The sequence below is a fragment of the Mustela nigripes genome, chromosome 4, assembly GCF_022355385.1.
Source record: "Mustela nigripes isolate SB6536 chromosome 4, MUSNIG.SB6536, whole genome shotgun sequence".
NCBI classification, from domain to species: Eukaryota; Metazoa; Chordata; class Mammalia; order Carnivora; family Mustelidae; genus Mustela; species Mustela nigripes.
In genome coordinates this window covers 165,752,406-165,768,691 of record NC_081560.1, presented here as the reverse complement: position 1 = coordinate 165,768,691, position 16,286 = coordinate 165,752,406, and the positions used below count along the sequence as shown (strand labels likewise).

Here is a 16,286-nt window from a genome sequence, read left to right as displayed (position 1 = left end):
GCAGCATCAGCATCTCCTTGTTGAAAGGCAGAATCTCAGGCCCCACCCCAGAAGACAGAATCTACATTCTAAAAAGATCACCAGGTAATTCAAACTTCCTTTTAAACTTGAGAAGCACTGCCCTAGAAAACTGATTTCACTGACAACACATCCTAAGGAACAAAGTTTTAAGGCCAACAGGATTTTGCACCTGACCAAAGAGAGGTCCTAGGAACTAAATGGAGATAAGCATGTCCCTGATTGTGTTCAGACTGGAAAAGTGAGTATGTCTGGCACTAGCACCATTGAAAGAAGCACACAGCACCTGGGAATTTTCTCTAGTTCATGTTTATTAGTCTGCATAGTAACTTAGATCTTCCAAACACTGGGATACCCCTCAGCCCCATCAGAACATAGGAATGCAAGTTAACTTATTTCAATGCCTGTTATAAAAAATGAATAACCCTTTAAAAAAATCTGATTTAACACATTTTTTATTTCACTTTTTTCCATTTCTTTATAAAACAGTCAATTCTCACTAGCAGCTCTCTCCCCTAAAGTGGGGGAGAGGGGTGGAGGAGGTTGGACACCTCCAAAGAAAAAGGGAAGGGGGAGAAGGGCCCAGGGTTACCTCCTGAGGTTCTTCTGGGCCTGTTTCAACAATGTGTCAAAGTCAAGAGAATCAAATTTGCTCTTTACAGGAGCAGGGTCAAAGTCTTCCCGGTTGGAGTCTATAAAAATAGAGACAGACATCAAGGTCTCTGACAACACTTCCCTACCACAGGGTCCTCAAAGAGCCAGCCTCCTCCCACCCCAATAATGGATGGAAATACTATCACCCTGGTTTTAATTAAAAAACAAAACAAAACAAAAAAGCCCCCATTTCTCCTCTCATCCCACCCCCAGGTTCTTGGTGTGTCACATTCAGCATTAAGTTAGCTCCATGAAGGAGAGGCCCACTCTCAAAAAGGCTGGGAACCCTTCTGGAGACAGTATGAAGTATACCAAAGCTTAAGGATTTCTTCCACTCACCAAGATCTGAATAGCTTCTCTTGCAGAACTGCCTGCGGCCCCCAAAGCAGAGATCAAAGGGTTGTTCATCTGCCTGCCTCAGCTTGTGGCCACTCTCAATGGCTGCAAATGCCTCCTCAGCATAGCGGTAAGTGACGAAGCCATAGTTGTCACTGGTGAGGAAGATGAGGCAAGGCTAGGATGGCTATCTGGGCACATGCCATGGAAAACAGGTACTTCCCAGGGTAGAGAGAGGGACTGGGGTGGTTCTTCTTATTCCCCAATGGCCAACCCTCTGATTGTGGGAGTGAAGCTATCATCCTACATTGCCGAGCACACCAGAGCAAGGGGGAAAGACCAACAAGCATCACGGTAGATGAATGGGAAGGAAAGGACATTCTGACCTTAGGGCCCAAGCTTACCCTTGGACACGGAAGTGGATAGTGCACTCCTCAATCTCTCCAAAAACAGAGAACCTCTGTTTCAGTTCTGACCTAGTCATGCGGCCAGGTATCTTCCCAATGAAGACCACTCTTCTCTCCTCCTATGTTAGAACAAGGAAAATTTATACATCATGACCCAGAGCTACCAGTGTAGGAGACACTCAAAGCTCATGGTCCAGGGGCAAGCCCTATTCTCCCAAGACCTATTCCTCTACTCACTATTGCACGCTCCTTCTGCAGCACTCTCTGCCTTTGGTAATGGTCATGTGAACGGTAAGAGCCGTACCTGACATGAGAAGGAGCCATCAGATCCCCAGACATAGATACCTCAAGTCTCAGAACTCTCAGGCACTTGCATCCCAGATGCACAGACTCCACAATCACATACTCACCGCCGCCTCCTATCACTTCTCCGTCGGGGTGATGGGGAGCGGGACCGGCTTCTGGAACTGGATGAGGAAGATGAAGAGGAGGAGGAAGATGAAGAGGAGGAGGAAGAAGAGCATCTTCGGGAACGTCCAGAGGAACTGCAACTGGATCTGGAGGATAAAGAGGCAGGCAGGAATGCTGGGAACGGTGCAGAAATATTCTATTTACTTACCTTACCTCGGTCCCAGCCTTGCCTCCCTGTCAGGAAGCTCAGGCTCAAAAACAAAGCAGAGCAAAAGATGCCTAGAAGAACTCCACAGACGAGAAAATTGAGGCCCTCATGAACTTTAGATGTATCTGGAATGTTTTAGAGTGTTTTGGCACAAATCATAGATCATAGTTATTTTCAATCATGCAATTTAAAAAATATTTAACAAGTCGGTAAGAAGAAAAATAAATGGAGACTCAGAGATAAAGGGCTGTGCCTTAGGTCTTACAACTAGTTGGGGGTGCCAGGCCTAGGTCTCTGGGTTCCTGCTCCCCTAACATGTCTCACAGCAGTACTGTGACCATGGCATAAAAGGGAGGTGACTTGTTAGACCTGTAATAGAGATCATTTCTCAAGAGGTCATTCTGGTTCCAAAACCAAGAATTCTTCACGCATTAAGCAGGAAAATTTGGGTCTGTTACTGAGAAAAAGGTACTGCCCGAAAATATATGAGGCCACAATAACAAAGGAATTGTCCCGACACTCTCCTCAACGGATGATTAGAAGAACTGCCATCAACAACCCACCATCCCACCTTCCGACAGCCCACCAAGAAAAGAGTAGAAGTGAGAACTGATATAGTATGTGACAGATTAAACACCGGCAAGATCCAAACCTAATGGTCTCCCCAAGGCAGGGCTCAAAGAAGCAGGAGACCTCAGGGATACCCCAAACTCAAACAGGGGATAGAAGCTATCTTCTCACAGCTTGCCTCCTTCAATAATTCAAGAAAGGGGGAGAAGACAAAAGCCAAGGACAGAAGTGGAAGCCTTAGAGTCTGAAAGTATCAAACTCAATGTGCAAAAGCTTTCAAAGTAAACTGGAGGAGAGGACATGGGACTTCTTACGTGAAGAGGACCTAAGAGGCCATCAGAGCTCACCTTCGCCACCTCTTGTGTGGGGGGGAGAGGGACCTGGACCGGGACCGGGATGAGGAAGACGACGATGAAGATGAAGAGGAAGATGCTTCGCTGGTCCGGTTGGACCCAGAGCTGACAGAACGGCTGCTGCGGCCCCGACAGCCCTGCCAGCCCCGGCTTTGGGGGCTGGCTGACCTGCAGGCTTTTCGGTAACAGCGCACTGACCGCTTCTTGGCTGAGGGCTCGGGGGGAGTCCTAGTGTTCATGTCATTCCGGCAAGGCGAGGCCTCAGGGGACAGCAAGGCAGATGGGGCGAGGCAAGGAGCTGGGGGATCTGCCTGCTCACTGCTAGTCCTGTGATCAAGTGGCTCCTGTGAGGCAGCTGTGCGTGGGGGGAGGGGGATGACTGGGCCCAGAGACAAGACAGGTTTGATGGTGATGTCCTGATGGCGTTTGACGTTCCATCGGGAGCCCACCTCTGGAATGACTAAGGCAGGCATCTTTTTGGGGGGAGTCCTGCTCCGGACACAATAATCATGGTCCCCAGAGCCCACATGGACTGGACTAGGGCCATGGACCCCTTCTTGGAGGCGGGCTGCAGCTGGATGTTTGACCTCTGTAACTCCTTCAGGCTTCAGGGTTCCCTCCTGGGCGGTAGACTTAGGAGATCTGGCTTTGGCCAGCAGTGAGACAGCAGCCAGGGGCTTCCATAATTGGTGGGGAGGGGTAGCTGGTGGGGTGAGCCCTGTGAGGGGAGGGAGGATGGAGATAGCAGGATGAGATCCAATTCTACACTTCTAAACACTGTGTACATAGGCTCCACAGACCCCCACCTCATGTCACAAAGAAACCGACAATAGTCAACAGCCCAACTTCTCCCACTGTTCCAACTACTCCTTCCCCCAAGTTCCCTATCTTGGGGACAAAGCAACAGAAACCCAGCCAGCTAGTGTCCTCCTGAACCCCTCAACCTCTCACTGCCCAAACCTAGCTATGACCAGCTCCTGCCTGGTCCACCTCTCCATTCTTAGACCCAGCCCTCCCCCCAGCACTACCTGATTTCAGGGCTGCATCTTGCCTGGATTCATATAATCATCTTCCAATAATCTCCTACCTCAGGCTTCACACCCATCTATCCTGTCTTCTACATTCCCACTAGAGGGAGCACCCCAAAATCAACTGCTTCCTAAATACATAAGATAAAGTCCAAACAACATGGCATTCAAAGTTCCCATAATCTGAGCTCCTACTTACCACTTAGCTTCATCTCTTGCTTAAGTTCTACCCACCATTCCCATCAGCCACTATATTCTAGCCAAACCAAACAACTCCCCCAAACGTACCAGACTGGTTTTGTTTCTTCCATTCACTCCAGCTGCTCCATCTCCCTAGAATGCCTCATCCCCTAAATCTATCTGATTGGTAATCTATCTCATTACCAATCAATCTATCTGATTGATTTTCTCAAACCTCTGCTTCAAGGATTACACCTTCTATATATAACCCTCCCCTGACTGTCCCATCTCAGACCCCACAATAAACCACAAAGGCAGGGGCGCCTGGGTGGCTCAGTGGGTTAAAACCTCTGCCTTCGGCTCAGGTCATGATCCCGGAGTCCTGGGATCAAGCCCTGCATCGGGCTCTCTGCTCGGCGGAGAGCCTGCTTCCTCCTCTCTCTCTGCCTGCCTCTCTGCCTATTTGTGATCTCTGTCAAATAAATAAATAAAATTTAAAAAATAAATAAATGAACCACAAAGTCTCCTTTAACATCTTTAACATACAATCTCTCTGATCATTGGCTTATACATCTGCTCCCTGGACTCTGAGAACCTCAACGATGAAGATCAAGAGCTCTGTATTCCCAACATCTACACACACCTGGTGCAGGGCAGGCTCTATAAACATTTGCTGCATACTAATCAAAGGCAGAGTTCCCAGCTCTGAACCCACCTGCCACGTTGGCCAGTTCTGGGGCTTGTAACCGGTCTAGGGGCCTCTTCTCCTGGGGAGTGTCAACGCTGCTGGCAGGGGGGAAAAGGGAAAGCCTGGTTCATTGCCTCCTCAACATCTTGCATATCTGTTTTCCTTACAAAGGAATGGGAGAGGGGTGTATGCAGAGAAGAAGGGGATACAAGGGGTGCCTGGGTGGCTCAGTGGGTTGAGGCCTCTGCCTTCGGCTCAGGTCATGACCTCAGGGTCCTGGGATTGAGCCCCGCATCAGGCTCTCTGCTCAGCAGAGAGCCTTCTTCCTCCCCTCTCTCTCTCTGCCTACTTGTGATCTCTGTCAAATAAATGAATAAAATCTTAAAAAAAAAAAAAAAGAAGAAGAAGAAGAAGGGGATACAAAAACTGCCCCTATTACTCTCCTCCAGCACAACAGGCTCTTAGTAACCGAAATGTGGACTGGGTCTCAACTCCGCTCTGTTCAATTCTAGGAGGCAGGCTGGCTATGACCTTGAATAGCCCCCATTTCCTTTAAGCCAGGAACCTTGCCTACCTAGCTCAAAACAACCCAAAATCAATGTGGATGGGTGCCTGGCAGAACAGGATAGGGTAGCATGAACATGATAAATGAAAAAAGGCCTCTCAGTGCTGGAAGACTGGGGAACAAGGATGTCCAGGGTGCATCCTTCAAGGAGTCAGGAGAGCTATGAACATCTTCCCCACTTGACCTTATACCATCACCAGTGTTGAGCAAGCTTAAAGTTTGTTAAAGAAAGGAAAGAAATCCCTAAAGGCACAATTTGCCAGAAGACAAAAAGTACCTCCAGGACATTTGGAATCCCAGACTGGCATCAGCAGAGGATGGTACACATCCTCCTATCTCACCATCCAAGACAGTGTCCAATAGTGCTGGGCTGAGTGAGGCACAGGGTAACAGGGAGAGACTCTAAAGCTAACTGAAAGTCCCTGCAACACAGGCATCCAGATGACAGTCCTGCAGCGCCAGCCGGCTGCTGACCAACAACTGGAGGGTAACTCACTTGTATGTCTCCATACTCACCCTGAGTTTCCTATAGCCAGGCTGTCAGCAGGAGCTGGGGGAGGGCATTCCTTTTTGGCTGCAAAGAAACCAAATTAGTTAAAAGGCCAACCAAATGTTCCAGACTGAGAAGGTGCAAAAGGGCTTGCTTTGAGGCCCAAAGAAGGAAAATCCACTTTACCTACAAATTTCACTGGGCTCTCCAGCAGAGATCCACTGTTTTCTAGTAGGCACGCCAATACTGTTTTTAATCACATCTCTGCTCAGAGACATCTGTTAATTACTCACTGAATCTGAGACAGAGCCCAAACTTCTAAGCCTAGCATGTAAGTTTCTATGTAACCTAACTTCCTGGACTTGTGGTCTATTTGCCCTACACTTATCATATTTTATATTTTTCCTTGTACTATATAGATATTTGTTACTAATTCAGGAGTCTTTTCTGTTTTTTCCTCCCCAATCAGACCATAAGCTCCTTGAGAACAGGACACAATACCCTCACAGTACCTAGGGCCCTGCTTTGTACTGAGAAAGCTGAGCTATCCCTTGCCTTCCAAACACACCACACACCATCCTTCCTATACCTTGGCCTTTATTCCCACACACACACATCCTGCCTTTCAAGGCCCAGCTTGAGAGCTACTATCCTCTATAAAATGTCCCCAACCAACCTGACCCTCGTGGATCGCCACATCCATTCACTCTTGATAGTTCTTGCCAGGCTGTACCACCACCCTCTCCCTGGCTTAGGTTGCACTGCAGTGAACCTTATCTCCCCACTCCTATCAGAACGAGATTAATTCTTTGAGACGGCCCCTCCACTACTCCCTTCCTTACATCTAAGTTAACTACAGGGCTGGACCCAAAGAAAATAGCAACAGAAAGGGTTCAGCATAGCTACCCAGGCTCCTCACCTTCAGATTTCTCGAACTGCTCCAGTAGACTGGACAGGTCCGATGCCTCAATTCCTGTGGAAGCACAGAACACAGGATTGGAAATGGAAGTACCCAGGTCCTAGAATTCCCCAATCACCTCACTTCTCCCTTTATGTTCCCCCTGTCCACTATACTAAGGAAACAAAGACAGCAACAGAAAACAGGGAGGAACCAAACCAATCCAGAGCTCTGGAGAATACTCCAAACAAAACAAACGATCCTCCAAATAAATCCACAAAGCCCAGCCCCATTAAGGTGGTCTGTCCCGTTCTAGAGTATGCTCACCATCTAACCCCCATGCCCTTCACTCACATCAACAAACTGTGCAGCACTTACCAATCTCACTGATGAAAGCCTGTACCACGTCCTCAGGGCCTTGAGTTCGTGGGGTAGGCAAGAACGAGAGCTTCCTTAGACGGGCTGGGTGGACAGCAGGCAGCTTAGTTACAGTGCTCTGCTTTGATGTTGGTGTGGGTGTGGGAACAGCCTTGGCAACAGGAGAGGGGGGCTTCTCTCTGAGCGGGGTCTCCTGGGTCTCAGGATTTAGCCTCTCTGATACAGGCTCAACAGCCACACTCTCAGCAGACAGACATGGTGGAGCCTTGATCTGGGGGCTTTGTACTGGGGAGGACACCTTATGTTTCAGATGGGGAGACGCAGGCACTGATTTGACCTCCACCTTGGTGGGCTCCACCTGTGGAGCTCCCTGGCTAGCTGACCTAAGACTGAGGGGAGGAGCCACTGGCCCAGGAAGTACACTTTCAGAAGGGCCAGCTGGAATGCCACTGGGCTCCACCTTGGGTGGAGGAGCAGCTCTCCCAACAGATGCTAGAGGCAAAGGAGGTGGTGGCACAGTAGGCCAGAATGGAGGGTGTTGCAGCCCTGGGCCCCATCCCAAGGGCCCATAGGCACAGCTAGAGCTATAAGGTGGGATTGGGGCTGGAGGGGGTACCCAAGGCACATTGCAAGTGGGGGGCACAGCATAGGTGCCAGGAGTACCAGACACTAGGGGCACTGTTGGTGGAGGGGGCAGACAAGGATAGCCAGAAGGGGACACAGGGGGATAACAAGGCCAGGGTGGTACAGGAGCATAGTGAGTATAGGGATCACGTGGTACTGGGCCCATAGACACTGGAAGACTGGGAGGCTGCAAGGGTGGTGGGGGCAGACTGGGCATCCCTTGCCTGCTTGTAGGAAGGGGCAGCATGGGGGTCATGCCTAGCCCACCTGGGGGGAAAGGCAAAGCAGAGGGCATTGTGGGAGGCATGGGCTGCACAGGAGGAGGTGGGGGTCTTGCTGGTAGTGGCAGCTCTTGGGATGGCAGCTGCTCTGTGGGAGTTGAGGCCATAGCTTTGCTTGCAGGTGGTTCAGGACTAGGAGAAGAAGGACTGGGACCCACAGGCACAGAGCAAGCCTCAGGAGAAACCTCAGGGCTTCTCTGCAGACCTGTCTTCTTGGATGGGGCTGGTGGGATGACAAGACAAGGGATGTCTGCTAGTCCTGTGGGAGTCTCTGGGAGACTGGGCCACTTCCCAGCTGGGGGCTGGGGATTTCTCTCTTCTGCCTCTGCTTGGCGCTGCTGCCTTCGTCGCCGGTACTCTGATAGGCTAAGAGGCCGAGGTCTGGCTTCCTGGGTTGTAGCATTGTTACCACCTTCTACCTTCAGAGGACCCACAACCTCCTGGACTTCAGGGATGATGGCCTTTAGAGAGTCCAAGGACTCTGACTCTGGAAGGATCTGGGGAGCCGGACTCCCCTGGACAGATGACATGGCACCACGTCTGGGATCAGAAGGCCTAGATTTAACTAGCACAGAATCAACTGGACCCAGGTCACTGGGAACAGAGTCAACTGGTGCTGAGCTCACTGGGACAGGGTCACCTGGTGGCAAGTCATCTGAGATGGGAACAACCACTGTAGAGTCAATTTCTGCTGAGTCAGCCAAGACTGGGTCAATCAGCACTGGGTCAGCTGGAAGAGGGTCCACCAGCTCTGAGTTTGCTGAATCATGGTCACCCAATGAAGGATCAACAGGTACAGGATCAGCTAGAACAGGATTAACTTCAGTGGGATTGGTTTCAACAGAGTCAAGTGGCATGGGGTCTGTTCGAGCAGAGACATGGGTTGGAACAAGGTTGGCTTGGATGCTGTCAACCAGATTGGAGTAAAGGTCTAGAGCATCTTCTTTGTCAGGACTAGCTTGCCCAGCACTACTCTCCAAGTTCCCAGAGCTAGGTTTCTCCAAGGCAGCTGCCCAGGCCCGAGCCCAAGCCCGGGGCTTCCCTCTACTACGAGGAGACCCAACCTCTCTTTGAAGTTCCTCCTGAGGCAAGTTTCCTGCCTGAGAGGTCACCTCTGTAGCCATGGTAGACTGCCCACGAGAAGCTGACCTCAGTCTCCTGGCATAGCCTTCTGCACAGGCTGCTGGCTGCTCTTTGCTCTTCTTCTTCCTGCCCTTTCGAGCTCTCTGGGAGCTCAGCATTGTGTTGGCTGGTGGGTTCTGAGGTCCCTGGGGCATCACTGGCTCCATGACCTCCCTGGGGTCCAACAAGCAGACTGACTCCAGTTTTTCCTCTGAGTCCACTGACAACCCCTCTTTATCAGGGCAGAGGTCTTCCTTGAGCACAGGAGCCTCTGTCTCCGACTCTAGCGTAGGCATGAGCAGCTTCAAAGCTGGACTGGCCTCTAACGCGTCATCCAGGAGCACAGGCTGAGGCCCAGCAGGGATCTGCCGTACCACAACTGGAATCTCCAGGTCATTACCAGCTGTGGCTGCCTGGCCCACAATCTCTAGCACCACACAGTCCTCAGGCAGTGTCAAATCATCTGGCTGCTCCTGAAGCTCATCCTCGAGTGATGTCAGCTGAGTGAGGCTGGGCAGGCAGTATGGATGCATGGCCCGCACCAGCTCACTTAAGGAGGAGATACTCTCATCACCAGCTGTCTGCACTGCCATCTCTGCTGCTGCAGTTTTATCTTCCTCCTCGGGGCAGGCCAGGTGCATAGGGAAGTCTGGGATACTGCTCACAGAGTTGTCGAGCTCCCCAGCAAGCAACTGGCCACTGAAGCTGGCCACCTCCTCCTCTTCTTCCCCATCACTACGCTGCTGGGGAGGAGGGGACTGGCCCCGGCGGGCTCTTGATCTTGGGGGTCTCCAGCTAGGAAGCTTAGGGGATGAGGTCTCTAAGAAGGAAGGTGGAGAGAAGTCCCAAGGAGGATCTGAGAGAGACATCTCAACCTGTAGGAAAGAGGAGAAGCTGCAGAAGTTTCCTCTGGGGATACATTTTTCTAGGCCTGTCCCCACACATTCCTCCCTCCTGGGAGTCTCTGAGGCTCCCTTGGTCAGGCTTACCCCACTCACTTTACTACTGCCTGTGCTCGGCCCCAATGGGTCAACCGGGGTGATGAGGTCACGTTCCGGGGGTGTCCGGGAAAGGGTGAGCAACTTGTGTAGCTGAGAGGGAGGAAAAGCCCAAGATGAGTTTGTGCTTCACAACTATATGAGAGGGTCCACAGTCGTGGCTCTATACTTTGCAGCAACCAACACCATCCCACCCCCCAACGGCAGCCCCACACTCACAGAGGAGCCCTCCCGAGGTGACACAAGCAGTTCTGAGTCAGGAATGCTGTCAAACGGAGACAGGTTCTCGGAATCTGCATTGTCCAAAATTTCTGTCAGAGCTGTGAGCAGCGACACTTCATTCTGGTCCTCCAGAGATAACCTGCTCTGCTCCAGAAAGACAACAGGAAGGTTCCACCATCATCCCTAATGATCTACTGGCCACTGAAAAGGACTGAACGCCAAGAGAAATAGTCTCCCAGGCTGAGTTCAGCTCAATTTCCCAGAGAGATCTGAATGCCAGAAAGCATGGACTCCAATGTCATTCACTGCCATCTCCCACCTTCCTAGTGCCAAGACAGGCCTGTCAGAATTGAGGCTAGGCTTATGTTTCATATACTCCCTCCACCCTCGGGGATGATGTGGATGCTCAACAGACAACCCTTGGCTAGGCTGGAATTGGACTCAAAACAAATTGGGAACTCTCTGGACATGTAAGATGGGGGCCCACACAGGGGAAAAGGCCTTGGACTATTGTGCAAGCCTGCCAGGGCATCCTCGCATTGGACATGGTCTAGCATCCTACAGCCCAACTCTCACTAAGAGACAAAAAACTCACTTCAAGGACTTGGTTTGGGTATCCAGGAACCAAAATCCTGGGAAAACAGAACCACTGAGCCACAGCCTCAAATGCAAAGCTCCCACCTGAAGAATTTAAGCCCAGCCCCAGCTCACCTCCCCAAGGCTCCCAAAATCCTCGATGAGGGAGATGAGGGAGGCATCCATGTAGCTCTGCATGGTCCCCAGCAGTGTCTCATCCTGCAGTATCAGCTCCTCCATCTCCAGGTCCTTGTCCCTCAGGCAGGGGCCAAGCCGAGAAAGACTGACAAAACCAGAATCATCCCCCTCCTCGTGCAGCAGCACCTGGGGCAAACAGGATGGTTGTAAGGCCTGCAAGGCATGGGACCTCTGGGGTAGCTATGTGACAGGCTCTCTAAACCAGAAGTTCCACCAATCACCTCAGACTCAGCAGAAGCCCCACCAAAGCCAACCAAACCTCTGGACTTGCTGGGCAGAGAGAAGTACAACTCAACCCATGAGCCAAAACACCAGTCAGGACGGCAATGTTCAAGGGCCTTCTGAAAAAAGTTTGGACTTCATCCAGAAACAGTTGGGAGCCACAGATTATTAAACTAGGGAGTAAAAACATGAGAAAGATCAAAATTGTTCAGAAAAGTTGTCTGCTGGCAATGGTAAAGGCAGACAGTCTGAGGGATACACCAAAGGAGAGGTGGTCAGCAAGGAGGCAATTTCAGCTCCAACCACCTTACCTTCCTAAAGTCCCACTCAGGCCTTTCTCCTCTGCTTAGCTCAAACTCAACCTTGTTCAAGACAACTCAGACTTCCCCAACCCATGCTAATCTCTCCTCATACCCAATCCAATTAGGTTTCTGTAGCACTCATTTTTCTAGCAATCATTATATTCTTTGCATCATTACTAAAACCGGATTCTAAGTTCCTTTGGGGCAAAATAACCTTTTGTACCATATTAACCTATATCCTTCTTGGAACTTGGAAGGGTTTAAACTGTGCTTCTACTTCCTGATGATCTAGGATGCCTGGCACAGTGTCTTATACAGAGTTGACATACACACTTAATTCACATTTTTTTTAAATTTTGAAGGCCCTACAATGTGCCACTCAACCTATCAGTGGTAGTCCCAAAGGAAAAGTTCCCCACCTCAACCATGTAAGCACAAAAGAGAAAACCTGATTCGCTGATTCACTGCACAGAAAAGCCCCACCCCACTACTTGCCTGAGAACTAGCAACATCTTCAGCCTTGACAGGCAGGGAGCCACCGGCCCAGGCCTGTCAAGAGCGTGGGCGTGGGCAGGGCCAGAAGTAGCTAGAAAGGGGCTGGCAAGGCCAGAGGCCAGAATCAGGGATATCTCCACTATAGGAAACAGATGATGACAGCCAAAGAACAGGAACAAACAAGGACAAGCTAATTCCCCATCCCCTTCTGTGACTCTGTACCTCTTCCAAGGGGGGAGGAGGAAGGCAACAGATGTGACTATAACCCCCTACCCACCCTCCTAACCAAGCTGAGGTCCAATGCCCAGAGAGAGGAAAGGCTGGATACATTTTAGGAGGCCAGCTCCAGAGAGGAAGTGAAAGGTGGCGAGTTTTAGGCACTGATTCCTCCCAAGCCTTCACAATCCTGTAATTACAACCAGCAGCTGAATAGCACCTAGCTCAGCAAACACTCCAGCATGAGCAAGGACGCTCCATCTCAACTTGCCCTGCCACCTACCTGACCCAGCCACCAGGCCAGAATCTTAAAACAATGCCCAGCTCTGGGACCCACTCACCACCTCCATTAGGCAGGTACCGGTGCCCCAGTGAGAGATATCCCCTCTCTTCCCCTGACATCACCTATCCCTCAATCCCCAAAGAGCACAGCACTCAGACTACCAAAATCATCTAGGAGCTAAAGCCAGGCTAAAAGCCAGCCACCAGCATCCCTACTTCAGCAACCTCCCAACTGGCTCTCTCACACGCAGTCTTGTCCCTACAGGGTTCAAAGCCAACTACAAACTATTAAGAAAACACATCTGATCACTTTTTAAGGTTCTACCAAAACCCTTCCAATGGCATCTTACTGCTCTTAGCACTACATTTAAACTCCTTAATATGACTTACAGTCTTCCCTCTGCTCCAGTATGTGTTCTCGCTTACCACTGTGCCTCTCTCTCCATGCAACAGACACACAGGTCTCTCCATTTCTTCAATAAGCCAGGTTCTCTCCCACTTCAAGGCCTTCCTATACTATTTCCTCTGATGAAAGCTTTCCTCCCCCACAACACACAGCCTTCAAGTCTCAACTTAAAATGTCCTTTCCCAGACCCTGCTTATTATACAAGCCCAAATATGTTGCACTTTCCTTTTGTCCCACTCATCATTTATTATCTGTCTATCCCAATAAAACCATATGAGCCTAGAGAACAGGGACTATGTGTTGTTCACCCCAGGATCCCTTATGTCTGAACATAGTATCTCAATAAATATTGGTTGACTGACTAGGTTCCACACATCCACCTTTCTTAGGGGGGAGGTGAGAGAAGAAACAATCTCTCCACGAGACCCTCTCCAACCCCTGATGACCACCTAAATTGGATTACAGCTGGGCCAGGGATCCTTCCTGCCTCTCCCCTAAAAGATGAGCAGCTCCCAAGCTAGGGCTTCGGAAGCAAGGGCCTGGACTGGTCTGCTGGAACTAACATTACCTGGTAGCCTGCAGTCCAATTCCCACCTAGAACCAAAACCAAACCCAAGCTAAACAAAACACCCAAAAGCTTTCAAGGACTCCGCTTAATTGCTTAAGAGATAACAGTTCAGCCTAAGTCCTGCCCACCATTCTAGATGGCAACTTTTAAGAAGCTCTCTGCTGAGGAGTGAGATAACACTTTCTAAGTACGGAGAAATGAAGACCAAGGAAACAGAATCTGATAGAAGAAGCCAACCCCATCCAATAAATGTTCAACTAGTGTTGAATAGTTCTTAAATCGCTTCCAATTTTTCCCATCCCCAGCAAAATTCCAAAGAGCTTTAAATACAGATCACCTCATATCTGTCAGTTCACAGAAGCAAGCCTTAGCTGCTTCCTCAAAAAAGAGGCTGAAGGAAAAAGGGAAGGAGAAAGGATTCTTTCCCTTACTTAGACTTGTCCCATGTATACGTTGACACTCCCCGTGCACCTTGAATCATGAATGAGCCAGGTCCGCAGGCAACCAAAACGCCAGTGCCCATGACTCACAAGCCACCACAAGCCGGTCAGACAGAAGCCACCACAAGCTTACTCCACAACCCTTTAACCTCAGCCTTCTGCCCTCCCCAACACACTCCACCATCCGCAGGGAACTGACTCCTCGCACATCTGGAAGGTCCTTCACCGTCCGCTATCGAGGGGCCGTGGACAATGCAGGAGAAAAAAACTACTCCAAGACCTTGGGCAAAGTTGACTCTACCAGCCCCTACCTTCCTTCCCGGCCAGGGGCCCCCAGCCGGGTCAGAGATGGCGGGACCGGCTGAGACACACCCAGTTCCCAGCAGTGCGGCTCCAACGCCGATACGAGATGCCCGGCAGCCAGGAGCGGGAGCCACGTGGACATACCCTCCCCGCCCCCACGTGGACCCGCGGGCCACCCCCCCCTCAACCAGAAGCCCAACCCACGTGGGTGCCAGAGCCGCCTAGAGGGGGAGGGGAAGTCGACAAGTTCTCCCGGGAAAATTGCTCCCCCCACCCCACGTGGCTTCGAAAAGGCACTGCAGCGCGGTGCTGGGAGCACCCCCACTCGGCATCCTTAGAGAGAGGTATTAACCCTGGATTCCAAGTCCCAATCTCTGACCCCCAGAACGGGCCATGTTTCCAACACCCGGCTATGCCCCTCCGGCGTTCCGAAGGAATGGCTGTGGGGACCCCCGTCTCTGCCTGCGTCCCTCCAGCAAACAGCCCAGGTCCGTTCGGCCCAACCCGTCTCCCGCAGCCAGCCGGCATCGCCTCCCAAGCGCTTCCTCCCTTTCCTGTGGCGTCCACGTGTCACCGCCCGGCACACGCCGCTTTGCTGCCAGCCGCGGGCCGCCCGCCAGCCTCTCACCTGCTCCCCGCCACTCACAGAGCCCACAGTCCCATACGGCGTTTGGCTCCGACTCCCCCAACTGCTGCCGCGGACTCCACCGCCGGGGTCAGGTCCGGGGCCCCCACTCAGAGACGGCGCGACTCCGTCTCTCCGTCCCCGGCGCGCCGCCATCTTGGCCCCTGAACACCCAGCGCAGCTCTGGTCGCCGGCGCCGCCTCGCCCAGCAGATTGTGGGAAGGGAACTACAATCCCCGGAAGACACTGCAAAACTACGGATCCCAAAAGGCCCTGCGGCGAGACCCACTCCCACCTGGGAAGAGGGCTCTGGCTTCGCAAGGGACCCTGGGAATAGTAGTTGCTTTGAGTGGTACCTCAGTGGCACGTGCTACAGTAGTATTGTCATGCTCAGTTTTGTGTTCTGTGGGTTGGGGAGCGTGCGGTAATAAAGGGAGCGTTAGTATTTACACATCTCTTTATTTTCCTAATTTGTCTAACTGTCCAAACGCCCTTTTTATCTGACATTCTATCGTGCGGTACTTTCCTTTTACGACGTAGCCCAAGTGCACCTATGCTTTGAATCAGCACCTCCTAGTGGGCACCCTCACCCCAGGAGCTAACTTTCACCTAATCTCTTACTGCGCCACTACCGCTTCTTTAATCTTTTGTTGTTGTTGTAGTTCAATCTTCCTTTATTTCTAGTTTCATTAGGAAATATTTAATATACACCACCGTGTAAGTTTAAGGCATATAACATGATTGATTTGCAAAAATTAGCACCATAGATAGGTTCACCTAACCCATCTCACATAAGTAAAAATTTTTTTCTCCTTGTGATGAGATTTACTCTTTAACAACTTTCCTATATATCATACAGCAGTATTAGCTATGTAATGTTGCACATTACCTATCTACTACTAAGTTATCTTATAAATGGAAGTTTGTAGAGCTTAATCTTAAAATATATTCTTGGGGTCTCTCTGGGCTACTCAGAAACCTACACTGACACCTCATTACCAAAGGTATTTCCTGCTGCTGCACAGTATCTTGCTGTCCTACAAAGACAATTGGTGTTCTCCTGCGTTTGTTTTTCTGTTTGGAATATTCGAACTTGGAAATATCTTTCATGCCCTCTTTTATCCAGGAAAACTTTCTGATTATCCCAACCAATCATGATCCCTCGCTATATTTCCACAGTCCATCACTATCACTGCTAGTCATTCATTTGCCTTTTAGAAGC

General features: G+C 50.6%; 1 protein-coding gene across 6 annotated transcripts; it reads right to left on the bottom strand.

Moving 5' to 3' along the window:
* Positions 1-455: 455 nt before the first annotated feature.
* Positions 456-15,274, bottom strand: PPRC1 (PPARG related coactivator 1). Of its 6 annotated transcripts, none has more exons than XM_059398418.1 (14): positions 15,068-15,273; positions 11,143-11,331; positions 10,429-10,575; positions 10,201-10,302; positions 7,185-10,086; positions 6,828-6,881; positions 5,935-5,992; positions 4,881-4,951; positions 2,952-3,675; positions 1,826-1,972; positions 1,653-1,719; positions 1,413-1,534; positions 1,012-1,163; positions 456-710 (listed from the first exon to the last, which is right to left on the bottom strand). In XM_059398418.1, the coding sequence occupies exons 1-14, from the start codon at positions 15,218-15,220 to the stop codon at positions 607-609; spliced, it is 4,992 nt and encodes a 1,663-aa protein (XP_059254401.1). In that variant the 5' UTR covers positions 15,221-15,273; the 3' UTR covers positions 456-606. The 6 variants fall into 6 exon arrangements, with proteins under 6 accessions (XP_059254401.1, XP_059254402.1, XP_059254403.1 ...); XM_059398419.1 differs by having other exon boundaries at positions 4,881-4,948; XM_059398420.1 differs by having other exon boundaries at positions 10,210-10,302.
* Between the last annotated feature and the right edge of the window lie 1,012 nt (positions 15,275-16,286).